Source organism: Eubalaena glacialis, chromosome 11 (genome assembly GCF_028564815.1).
Source record: "Eubalaena glacialis isolate mEubGla1 chromosome 11, mEubGla1.1.hap2.+ XY, whole genome shotgun sequence".
Taxonomy (NCBI): domain Eukaryota; kingdom Metazoa; phylum Chordata; class Mammalia; order Artiodactyla; family Balaenidae; genus Eubalaena; species Eubalaena glacialis.
This window is the reverse complement of record NC_083726.1, coordinates 4458106-4471639: the sequence shown is the minus strand read 5'-3', so window position 1 is coordinate 4471639 and position 13534 is coordinate 4458106. Positions and strand designations below refer to the sequence as shown.

The window sequence follows — 13534 nt, the reverse complement described above, 5'->3', positions numbered from 1 at the left end:
CGCAAAGTGTGGCTATGGCCTCCTAGAGTTTTACAGTTTTACTCTTTCACGGAGCCCCTGAGGTCAAAACTATTTTCATAATAATACTCAGATTTTATTTGCCTTTTTCACTGTGTTGACATCTGCACTGATGCTGTAAAAGCCAATGGAGGGTAAAGCTGCTAGGTCTTAGCACAAATAAGATTTAATACAGAAGCAGATATGAGAATTCGCCTGTCTTCTATTAAGCCAGATATTAAGGAGATTATAAAAAGGTAAAACAATACCACTCTTCTAATTATTTGGTTTTAGAAAACTCTTATTTTTCATAAAAATATGTTACTTATTTTAATATGAAATGAGTTTATTATTGTTATTTTTACACTAATCATTAAAATATATTTTTAAAATGTCTCAGTTTTAATTTTAAATACAATATATATAAATAGATACAACCCACATGAACAGAAACTCTTTGGGGTCCTCAATAATTTTTAAAGCATAAGAGGACAAGATCCAAAAGTTTGAGAGCCTCTGCCATGTAAGATATAAATCCCTCAAGTTTAATTTTAGTTGGGAAAATCAGACATCTTTGCAGTGCAGGTTGTCCTGCCTATTTGGGAGAAAAAAACCCGAAGAGTGGAAAATACATCAAAAAGTTTACCTTTGATGAATATTGGGCTTTATTTGTCTTATGTTATTAAAAGAATCTTTTTAGTAACCCCACACCAATACTTACAATTCTCACACAAAGTTTTTGTATCCAACACTTAATTGGTTACATCATGACACCTTACCTCTTCCTTCTCTAATTTTGCATGTTTACGCTCTGCAGCTACATTTTTTTTCTTATTAAAATTAAACTGTGCATCTTCTTCGGCTTTCTGTAACTTTCTTTTCTTTTCCTCATATTCTCCTATAAGCTCTCTTGAAGTGCTGATTTCCTCAAAAAACTGCGTTCTTTCTTTGGGTTTTTTCATTGAAATTGACTCCACAGTTCCCTTTTAAAAACAGTTAAGCACACCAACATATAAAATATAATGATATATTTTCAAAATCATGAATAAAATAAAATATTACAAGCTACTTACCTGAAAAACTAGACAGTTCCGTGCTTTGACTATTATGCCTATCTTTTCTAACTCTGTGATATAAGCAGAACGACTCACAGGACTATCATTAAAATAATATTCTGAGCATCCCCCTAAAATAAAAGAATAAAGGCTGTTATAGGAAGTATAAATACCAGACATATATCAACAACTACTGAAAGCTTAATAAAATTTTTTTCTTACTGAAATAGCCAGTTATGCAATAATATACATGTTAATAAATGCATTTAATCAGTCAACAAATATTGAGTGTCTACTACATGCCAAGGAGTGCTCTACAGTGGTGAACATAACAGACGTCTGACCTCAAGGAGCTTATATCCTAATAATGGAGACAGACAAAAATGAGATATGTAAGTAAAATGACTATCATGCGAGGAAGTGTTAAGTGCTAAGGAGTAAAGTAGAGGTGGAAGGGGGTGTGGTAGTCTCTGTGTAGGAGAAAGAGGCATTGCAATTTTAAATAGGATGGTGTAATGGTCTGAATGTTTGTGTCCCCACTGAATTCATATGATGAAATCCTAACCCCAAAGGTGATGTTGTTAGAAGGTGAGGCCTTTGGGAGGTGATTAGGTCATGACAGTGGAGCCCTCATGAATGGTATTAGTGTCCTTATAAAAAGATCCTACAAGGCTCCCTAGTCCCATCCACATGTGAGGATACAATGAAAAGTCTGCACAGAAGAGAGCCTTCATCCAACCATGCTGGCACCCTAAGCTTGCACTTTTTGTCCCCAGAACTGTGAGAAATAACTTTCTATAGTTTACAAGCTACGAAGTCTGTGGTATCTTATTATAATAGCCCAAATGGACTAAGACAGATGAGCTGGAAGAAGAACAAAGCTGGAGGCATCACACTTCCTGATCTGAAGTTACATTACATAGCTACAGTAATCAAAGCAGTGTGGTACTGTCATAAAAACATACAGAACAATGGAACAGAATAGAGAGTCCAGAAAGAAATCTAAGCATCTATAGTTAACTGATCTTCAACAAAGGTGCCAAGAACACACAATGGGGAAAAGACAGTCTCTTCAATAAATACTGTTGGGAAAACTGGATATTCACATACAGAAGAATAAAATTGGACCCTTATACAAAATGGACACCATACACAAAAATTAACTCAAAATGGATTAAAGACTTAAATGTAATACCTGAAACTGAAACTACTAAAAGAAAACATAGGGAAAAAGCTTCTTGACATTGCTCTGGGCAACGATTTTTTTGGATATGATACCAAAAGCACAAGCAACAAAAGCAAAAATAGACAAGGAATTGTATCAAACTGAAAAGCTTCTACACAGCAAGGGAATCAAACAACAGAGTGCAAAAGGTAACCTACAGAATGGGAGAACATATTCTGGAACCACATATCTGACAGGGGTTAATATCCAAAATGAATAAGGAATTCATATAACTCAACAGCAAAAAACCAAATAACCCAATTTAAAAACGGGCAAAGAACCTGAATAGATATTTCTCAAAAGATGACATACAGATGGCAAACAGGTATATTAAAGGGTGCTCAATAGTAGGAATCACCAGCAAAATGCAAATCAAAACCAAAATGAGGTATCACCTCACGCCTATTAGAATCAAAAGGACAAAAGACAAGTGTTGGTAGGATGTGAAGAAAAGGGAATCCTTGAATATTGTTGGTGGGAATATAAATTGGTACAGTCACTATGGAAAACAGTATGAAGATTCCTAAGAGAATTAAAAATAGAACTACCTTATGAGCCAGCAATCCCACTTCTGAGCATATATACAAAAAAAATGAAATCTGTACCTTGAAGAGTTATCTGCACTCCTATGTTCATTGCAACATTATTCACAATAACTAAGATATGGAAACAACCTAAATGTCTTTCAATGGATGGCTGGATACAGAAAATGTAGGAATATTATTCAGCCTTAAAAAAGAAGGAAACCCTGCCATTTGTGACATCATGGATGAACCTGGAGGACATTATGGTAGTGAAATAAGCCACATACAGAAAGACAAGTACTGAATGATATCTATATGTGGAATCTAAAACAGTTAAACTCATAGAAGCAGAGAGTAGAATGGTGGTTGCCAGGGGCTTGGGGGAGGGGGAAATGGGGAGATGTGGGTCAAGGGGTACAAAGTTTCACTTATGCAAGATGAGTAAGTTCTGGAGATCTAAGTATAGCAATGTGACTATGGTTAACAATACTGTATAGTATAGTTCAAATTTGCTAGGAGGGTAGATCTTAAGTGTTCACACACACACAGAAAATAGTAACCGTGTGAGGTGACACATGTTAATTAGCTTGATTGTGGCGATTATTTCACAATGTATATTAAAACATCAAGTTATACAATTTAAACATATACAATTTTTATTTGTCAATTATACCTCAATAAAGATGGGAAAAAATAAATTTATGATGGTTTATTAAGTAAATAGAGTAAGCTAGGGACTCTGACTGAGATGGAGACTTTTGATAAAAAACTCCAAGAAAGTGAAAAACTAACCAATGAAAATATCTAGGTGATAAAGTGGTGAAATACTTAAATTATGCACTAAGGTATATGTACATAATAATAAGTATTTCTAAAATTATCTGTGATTGAAGTTGAGGAAAGTTAATAAGATTATTTATACATTACAACATTAGAACCATGTTGTAGCGGCAGATTGAAAACAACAAAAAACAAAACCAAGAAACGTCTACTTACAGAGGCTCTGTAAACTCCCAGCATAAATAGAAAAAATATATATACGTAACTCTCAATCTTGTTTACTCAGGAAATACAGGGATTCATGAATAAATCATAACAAAACACAAAGTCAAATATTTCACACAATTTGCTTTTTGGTGGTAGGAAAAACTTTCTAAACAAACCAAAAATATGCATTTAGTTAGTTTATCACTAGGAAAACCAGATAAGCATAAACAAAGAACCTCAGGAAGGACTTTTATGACATCCCTGTCTTTGAGGTAGACTCCCTCCTTCATTTTAACCGAATAACCAGGGAGAAAAATGCTACTTGACAGTAGGGGAATTTGAATAAATATGTCTGCTTAAAGAAAAGTCCGGTGTAGAATCAAACAGGTTCTATTACTTGCTACCCAAGATAAAAAAAAAATACCTCGGATAGTCCTTGCAAATGTTTTCTCTTCTCCACTTTCTTCCACGTATACAATTTTTACAGTTGCAGAAGAAGAAACAGGTTTTCCAATATGTGCTCCATGAATAAGTTCTTGAATATTTTTCACTCTTAAATTAACTATTTTTTCTCCCATTACAAAACTAAGTGCATCCATTACATTAGATTTTCCTGGGGAAGGAAAGAGAGAAAAAGTTATTTATTCTTAATGATAAAAAACCTTGCCCAGAGCCAAAGAAACCAGGCTACCAAGGGCCAATACACATATCTAAATAGTACTGTCTTTTCTATATTCAAAATGCATGTGACGGAACAATTTTATGTAGATAACTGGTTTCTATGCAGCTATGGTAGAGTATTGAGTTATCTAAATGTAAGGATCTATACATGGATCTAAGCCCCAGCTCTCTCCCACTATAAAGTATTATACAATGGCAAATCATTTAACTTCTCTGAATTTCAGTTATCCCCACTTTATAAATTTTAAGTGTCACATATTTTTTTAAAATGGCTACCTCCAGGATTTTCCCAAAGGCTAGACTAGGGTTGCTAGAATATTTATGATTGGTATGTGTTGGTAGTGCAGAAAAGTTATATAGCATGTCCAAGCTTGCTATCCGCTGAAAGTCCTGCTTACAAGGTTAGCTGGCATCGTGGGATTGGGATTTGGATTCTGTGAGGGTTTCCACCACTTTCTGAGAAGAATGTCTCACTGTGCCTAAACTGTTTATATAAACAATATGATTTATGCTGAATACTTGCTTTCTTTCTAGGAGTCTGGAATTTTGGTATGTGCTAGGCAGAGGTGCTTATGTGACCATTTCCCAATAAAAACCCTGGGGGTTGAGTCTTTAATGAGGTTCTTTGGTAAACAACATCTCACATGTGTTGTCACAACTTGTTGCTGGAGGACTTAAGCCTGTCCTGTGTGACTCCACTGGGGGAGGATTCATGGAACCTTGCACCTGGTTTCCTCAGAGTTCCTCATGTGCCTTTTCCCTTTGCTGAGTTTGCTTTGTTTCCTTTCGCTGTTATGAGTAACAGTCCTGGGTACAACTATATGCTGAGTCCTGGGAGTCCTCCTAGTGAATCACTGAAACTGGGGGTAGTCTTAGGGACTCCCAACTCAAATGGCAAACTGTTCTCCAACCATGAGCCGATAGTTTAAGACAATTTCCAAGGTGCAATGTCATTTCATCTACTACCATCTGTACTTAATTTTCTTTCTTTTTCACATTCGTTCCCTTATATCCACAAGCAATTTAAATTTCTAGTGCCAAAAGCAGAGAAAGTAACATAAACAAGAGAATACTGCCAATCACTGGAAATATGGCTTAGTTTTAGAAGTTAATGATCTTTCTAAAAAGAACTAGAAGTGGTTAAAAATGCTGCAGATGTATTTAACTAAGTCTCAGTTAACTAACAGGTATGAAACATGGCTTTTTTGGGTTAATTGATAATCTGCAGATTGAAAGCTATTGTAAGATGGTTATGTATATAGGACGAAACGAACATTAACTGAATTATTAAGTCTGACAGTAACAGAATTAAACAGAAACTGGTTTTGGTCAATCCTTACTGAAAGTCTGCCTAAAATAAACACTTCCCCATCCAAATTCATTCATTACATTAATTCTTTTGTGTGCTAGGTCATAAGGATACAGTAGAAGAACAAGAGAGATACAACTCTGTCTAACGAATGTTATAATCTATTAAGAAAGTCAAACAATAAACAAAAAAAAATTATATATTATAAGTATCACGAGAAAACAAACTGAGTGATGAAATAGAGGGTAACTGGGAGAGGTAACTTCAGATAGGATGGTCAGGAAACGTTTGTTAAGTGCCTAGCTTAACAACCGCCTGTTGGCAAAAATGAACGAATTAATGAACCAAGTTAAGTTTTGTAAGGGTCAGAGCAGGAACCTCTGCTATAAATAATTCAAAACTAACATCGGGAAAATAATAATTCTGGAAGAGTTACCTTTTAGACTATCATCACTTGATGAAGATGAACCAAATATTCACAAGATATAAAAATTACAGTATCACTCTCCCATCTCAAAACCTCAATATTTGCCACTCATTTGCCCTCTTACCAACAGCTGGTAAGTTCCTTTTTGATTTCAGCTCTGCCTATCTCTTCCAATCTGCTCCTTCTTTACCATCCTTCTAGTTATTCAAGTACTCCTTACTTCCAAGAGCCTCCTAGCTGGACTCAACCTTCACTCTCTTGCCTCTTCAAATTCATTCATTCTACAAACATTTATGGAACACCTATTAATCAGGCATTCTCCTAAGTACTCAAGCTAAAAAGAAACAGTATGTAGGATTTTCCCCTAAGGTACTTACAGTGGGGAATATGATCAATTTTTATTGAACCCCATTTTGTGCCAGACACTCCACATCTATTATTTTATTCAGTCTTTGCAATAATCCTATGAGATGGGTATTTAATTTGCATTTCATAAGTAAAAAAGCAGAGGCTCAAAGTCAAACAAATCACGTTTTGGGGTTAGGCGTCTGATTCCAAAATCTATACTCTTCCCACTAAAAGGAGGAAATTATAACTTACTATAGTAAGTTCTAAGATAAAATTAACACAAAGAACTATGAAGCACTTAAGAGAAGCACTAACTACTGGAGACTCTGAGTAGACTCTGCAGGAGATAATTCTGGGCTAAGTTTTAAAGAGTAAGTAGAAGTTTGGGGAGGCAGTGCTGAAGGTAAACATAACCATTCCAGGAAAAGAGGATAGCTTGATCATTGGTACAAATGGGAAAGCAAGGTACCATTCCAGTGAGAAAAAGGTAAGTAATGATATAGAGGTGGAGCAAAGCTTACAAGGTTGGAAATGATAAGAGAGAACTAAACTTCATGCTGAAGATTATGTGAAGCCATGAAGGATTTTAGGAATAGCAGTGACGTTTTCACATACATTTTATAAGGATTTCTGAGACAACAACCCACCAGAAAAATGGGCAAAGAACATAAAAGGGCAATTCAGAGAAACAGAAATACAAAAGGCCCTTAACCATATGAAAAGACACTTGAGCTCAGTCATAATAAGAGAAATGTAAATTAAAACTGTTTTGACTACCATTTCTCACTTACTAGACTGGCAAAAATCCAAAATTTTGAAAACATATTCTTAAACAGGACCTCTCATTAAATTACTGTTGGGAGTACAAAATGATACAACCACTATGGGGGGTAATTTGGCAATAGCTAACTAAATTATAACTTCACTTAGCTTTTGAACCAGCAATTCCACTTCTGGAAATCTATCTCCCTGATACATGTGCAAAACTACACAATGGCAAATACACAATTATACAATTATAAGTCATTTCTAACAGAAGTAGATTGGAAACAACTTAGGTGTCCAAAAATTAAAGGACCACTTGAAATAACTATGTAACAGCCACACAATGGAGAATTACACAGCAACAAGAGAACAGAAGAGGAAGTGGGAAATGAAAAAAGAAAAGTACATAACAGCATATATAGCAAAAAACCAAATACGAACTTTTACTTAAAGAAAAAGTGCAGGGTTGGGAATAACAATACACACATATTTGCTAGCATTTGCAAAAAGAAACACTGAAGGATAATCAAGAAATTAATGGTTATGTATATAAGGTGAAGAAGAGCGGGACACAGAAACTGAGCTGGACCCCTTCTGTTTGCCTCACACTGCTTCTGCCTTTATCCACAAGCTCTCATGCCTTTGAGCTTCTAGTTGGATTTGGCCAATGGAGAGCCCTGGCAGGAGGGAAGAAGGGAAGAGTGAGGTCAGGGTATTTACTTCCCTATTTTCCTCTCTGTAAGGTGGCTTCTGACTTGCTGTGCCCTTCAACAGAAGGTCACTGGCTTTTTGAAGTTCCTTGTAGGTTCCTTCCTCTCTGAGCCTTGGGGTGGCAGCAGCTCCACTGCTGCTAGCTGTGTGATCCCTCTATTCCTTGGGATTCCTCTACAGCCCTCCCACACCTTTGTAATTAGTCCCTTTGTAAATAAATCTTCCTCAAACTGTCCTAATTTGAGTGTGCCACTTGTTTCCTGTTGGGACCCTGACAGATACAGGGAGCAGGGGTAGAAGCAAGATTTCTCTGTGTATACTTTTCCATAGAGTTTTGACCTTTAAAGTATGTATATGCATTCCTGATTTTAAAAAAAAACACCTAAATTTTAAAAATCCCATAAATGAAAACAATCACAAACAAGTAAACTTAACTGAATATTAAATTGGTAACATAGGCATACTGAGAAATGATTTATTTCAACGGAATTCAGATCCCAGAATTCTGACTGTACATTCTTAGTGGGATCCATTCTAAGAACCAAAAAGAAGTATAAAGGAATTTTAAACTTCCTTCAGTTGCTTTATCATTTATAATGTTATTGGTATTGGTAGTTTAAGACAGTTTTCTTTATATTTTAAGTTAAAGCAAATAAGTAATTATATTAGTCATGTTAGGAAATAAGATTTTCAGAGTAAGAAAAAATATTTACAATGACAAAAATCAAGGAACAGTGAAAACACAGTTAAAAGTGAATGGAGGGACTTCCCTGGTGGTGCAGTGGTTAAGAATCCACCTGCCAATGCAGGGGACATGGGTTCAAGCCCTGCTCCGGGAAGATCCCACGTGCTGCGGAGCAACTAAGCCCGTGCACCACAACTACTAAGCCTGCGCTCTAGAGCCCACGAGCCACAACTACTGAGCCCGTGTGCCACAACTACTGAGCCCACGCGCCTAGAGCCCATGCTCCGCAACAAGAGAAGCCACCGCAATGAGAAGCCCATGCACCGCAACGAAGAGTAGCCCCTGCTTGCCACAACTAGAGAAAGCCCGTGCACAGCAACGAAGACCCAACGCAGCTTAATTAATTAATTAATTTTTTTAAAAAAGTGAATGGAAAAATATCAGCATGAACTCAAATTTTAAAAATTACTGTAACATGAAAAGATGTTCAAAATCATATTAGTCATTAGGAAAAAGCAAATCAAAACTACAATGAAATACCACTTCACATCAACTAGGATGGCTAAAAGAAACAAGACAAACAATAACAAACAACTGCTGGTGAAGATGTGGAGAAATCTGAACCCTTATTCATTGACAATGGGAATGTAAAGCCAGACACAAAGGGCCACATATTGTACGATTCCATTTATACGAAATGTCCAGAACAGGCAAATCCATAGCGACAGAAAGTAGATTAGTGGTTGCCAGGGACTGGGTGGAGAGGAGATAATGGGGAATGATTACTAATGGGTACAAGGTTTCTCTTTGGGGTAATGAAAATGTTCTAGAATTAGATAGTGATGATGGTTATACAACTCTATGAATATACTAAACATCACTGAAGTGTACACTTTAAAAGGATGAATTTTATGATATGCAAATGACATTTCAATAAAGCTGTTATTAAAAAAAAAAAAGAACAAATCTGAAAAACCACTTTATGCATTTTCTAGCCCCATCCTCTGAAATGACCCAGAACCACTGTTACCCAAATGCACTGAATATTCTAGTTCCCAGATGGCGGTCTTTAACACCTTACCTTCTAAAAAAACGCAGAAATCATTGGAGAAGTGGCTAATTCCAAGTCTGAGGCAGAGAAAACTGAAGATAAGCCTGAAAACTGGGACATCTTATGTTAGAAAGCAAGGAAGCATTCAAATATTAATGACGTCATGACCAAAGGACACAGGAGGCAGCTTGAAGGAGCTCCCACTGATTAAAGTTATGAAAATCTGAGCATCAAAAAGAATGATTTTGGTGGATTAAAACACACTGTACTGGGCTTCCCTGGTGGCGCAGTGGTTAAGAATCTGCCTGCCAATGCAAAGGACATGGGTTCAAGCCCTGGCCCAGGAAGATCCCACATGCCGCGGAGCAACTAAGCCCGTGTGCCACAACTACTGAGCCTGAGGTCTAGAGCCCGCAAGCCACAACTACTGAGCCCACATGCCACAACTACTGAAGCCTGCGTGCCTAGAGTCCGTGCTCCGCAACAAGAGAAGCCACGACAATGAGAAGCCTGCGCACCGCAACAAAGAGTAGCCCCCACTCACCGCAACTAGAGAAAGCCCACACACAGCAATGAAAACCCAACACAGCTAAAAATAAATAAATAAATAAATTTATAAAAAACAAAACAAAACACACTGTACCAATGAAAATCCAGGTGTCCTTTTTTTTTTTCTTTTTTAACAGTATCCACTTTGTGAGCTGCTCAGTTTTCTCTGCTTCTCCTTGCTCAAGAGTAGGACAGAAGCGAATACATCTGTGAAGCAAAATGAGTGTCTTCAGCTGAGCAGGCAGCAAGAAAGGGAGGATCACTTGGGAAGTTCTTCAATGCCTGATTAAGCTGTGCCAAGTTCAGAAAAAGTTTGCTGACCCCTGCTCTAGACTCAGAAATGGAATGTTGCATAGATGACCAGAGAGAAAAATAATAGAATTTAAAAGAAAGGTGAAGACAGCAGGAGCAAGAAGAACTACAATCCTGCAGCCTGTGGAACAAAAACCACATTCACAGAAAGATAGACAAGATGAAAAGGCAGAGGGCTATGTACCAGATGAAGGAACAAGATAAAACCCCAGAAAAACAACTAAATGAAGTGGAGATAGGCAACCTTCCAGAAAAAGAATTCAGAATAATGATAGTGAAGATGATCCAGGACCTCGGAAAAAGAATGGAGGCAAAGATCGAGAAGACGCAAGAAATGTTTAACAAAGACCTAGAAGAATTAAAGAGCAAACAAACAGAGGTGAACAATACAATAACTGAAACGAAAACTACACTAGAAGGAATCAATAGCAGAATAACTGAGGCAGAAGAACGGATAAGTGACCTGGAAGACAGAATGGTGGAATTCAGTGCTGCGGAACAGAATAAAGAAAAAAGAATGAAAAGAAATGAAGACAGCCTAAGAGACCTCTGGGACAACATTAAACGCAACAACATTCGCACTGTAGGGTCCCAGAAGGAGAAGAGAGAGAGAAAGGACCAGAGAAAATATTTGAAGAGATTATAGTCGAAAACTTCTCTAACATGGGAAAGGAAACAGCCACCCAAGTCCAGGAAGCACAGAGAGTCCCATACAGGATAAACCCAAGGAGAAACATGCTGAGACACATAGTAATCAAATTGGCAAAAATTATAGCAAAAATTAAAGACAAAGAAAAATTACTGAAAGCAGCAAGGGAAATATGACAAATAACATACAAGGGAACTCCCATAAGGTTAACAGCTGATTTCTCAGCAGAAACTCTACAAGCCGGAAGGGAGCGGCATGATATACTTAAAGTGATGAAAGGGAAGAACCTACAACCAAGATTACTCTACCCAGCAAGGATCTCATTCAGATACGATGGAGAAATCAAAAGCTTTACAGACAAGCAAAAGCTAAGAGAATTCAGCACCACCAAACCAGCTCTACAACAAATGCTAAAGGAACTTCTCTAAGTGGGAAACACGAGAAGAAAAGGACCTACAAAAACAAACCCAAAACAATTAAGAAAATGGTCATAGGAACATACATATCGATAATTACCTTAAACGTGAATGGATTAAACGCTCCAACCAAAAGACACAGGCTTGCTGAATGGATACAAAAACAAGACCCATATATATGCTGTCTACAAGAGACCCATTTCAGACCTAGGGACACATACAGACTGAAAGTGAGGGGATGGAGAAAGATATTCCATGCAAATGGAAATCAAAAGAAAGCTGGAGTAGCAATACTCATATCAGATAAAATAGACTTTAAAATAAAGAATGTTACAAGAGACAAGGAAGGACACTACATAATCATCAAGGGATCAATCCAAGAATAAGATATAACAATTATAAATATATATGCACCCAACATAGGAGCACCTCAATACATAAGGCAACTGCTAACAGCTATAAAAGAGGAAATTGACAGCAACACAATAATAGTAGGGGACTTTAAAACCTCACTTACACCAATGGACAGATCATCCAAAATGAAAATAAATAAGGAAACACAAGCTTTAAATGATACATTAAACAAGATGGACTTCATTGATATTTATAGGACATTCCATCCAAAAACAGCAGATTACACTTTCTTCTCAAGTGCGCATGGAACATTCTCCAGGATAGATCAAATCTTGGGTCACAAATCAAGCCTCAGTAAATTTAAGAAAACTGAAATCATATCAAGCATCTTTTCTGACCACAATGCTATGAGATTAGAAATGAATTACAGGAAAAAAAACATAAAAAACACAAACACATGGAGGCTAAACAATATGTTACTAAATAACCAAGAGATCACTGAAGAAATCAAAGAGGAAATCAAAAAATACCTAGAGACAAATGACAATGAAAACATGACGATTCAAAATCTACGGGATGCAGCAAAAGCAGGTCTAAGAGGGAAGTTTATAGCTATACAAGCCTACCTCAAGAAACAAGAAAAATCTCAAATAAACAATCTAACCTTACACTTAAAGGAACCAGAGAAAGAAGAACAAATAAAACCCAATGTTAGCAGAAGGAAGGAAATCATAAAGATCAGAGCAGAAATAAATGAAATAGAAACAAAGAAAACAATAGCAAAGACGAATGAAACTAAAAGCTGGTTCTTTGAGAAGATAAACAAAATTGATAAACCATTAGCCAGACTCACCAAGAAAAAGAGGGAGAGGACTCAAATCAATAAAATCAGAAATGAAAAAGGAGAAGTTACAACAGACACCACAGAAATACAAAGCATCCTAAGAGACTACTACAAGCAACTCTATGCCAATAAAATGGACAACGTGGAAGAAATGGACAAATTCTTAGAAAGGTATAACCTTCCAAGACTGAACCAGGAAGAAATAGAAAATATGAACAGACCAATCACAAGTAATGAAATTGAAACTGTGATTAAAAATCTTCCAACAAACAAAAGTCCAGGACCAGATGGCTTCACAGGTGAATTCTATCAAACATTTAGAGAAGAGCTAACAGCCATCCTTCTCAAACTCTTCCAAAAAATTGCAGAGGAAGGAACACTCCCAAACTCATTCTATGAGGCCACCATCACCCTGATACCTAAATCAGACAAAGATACTACAAAAAAAGAAAATTACAGACCAATATCACTGATGAATATAGATGCAAAAATCCTCAACAAAATACTAGCAAACAGAATCCAACAGCACATTAAAAGGATCATCCACCAGGATCAAGTGGGATTTATCCCAGGGATGCAAGGATTCTTCGATATACGCAAATCAATCAATGTGATACACCATATTCACAAATTGAAGAATAAAAA

General features: G+C 36.6%; 1 protein-coding gene across 2 annotated transcripts in view; it reads right to left on the bottom strand.

Annotated features, from left to right (window-relative positions):
• Window positions 1–13534, bottom strand: part of SMC1B (structural maintenance of chromosomes 1B) — a 91918-nt gene that overhangs the window by 69144 nt on the left and 9240 nt on the right. For both annotated transcript variants that reach the window (XM_061205436.1, XM_061205437.1), the window contains exons 2-4: window positions 4213–4401; window positions 1071–1183; window positions 777–980 (exon numbers count right to left, since the gene is read on the bottom strand). In XM_061205436.1, coding sequence (XP_061061419.1) covers window positions 777–980; window positions 1071–1183; window positions 4213–4401 — 506 coding nt within the window. The remainder of the gene's footprint in view (window positions 1–776; window positions 981–1070; window positions 1184–4212; window positions 4402–13534) is intronic.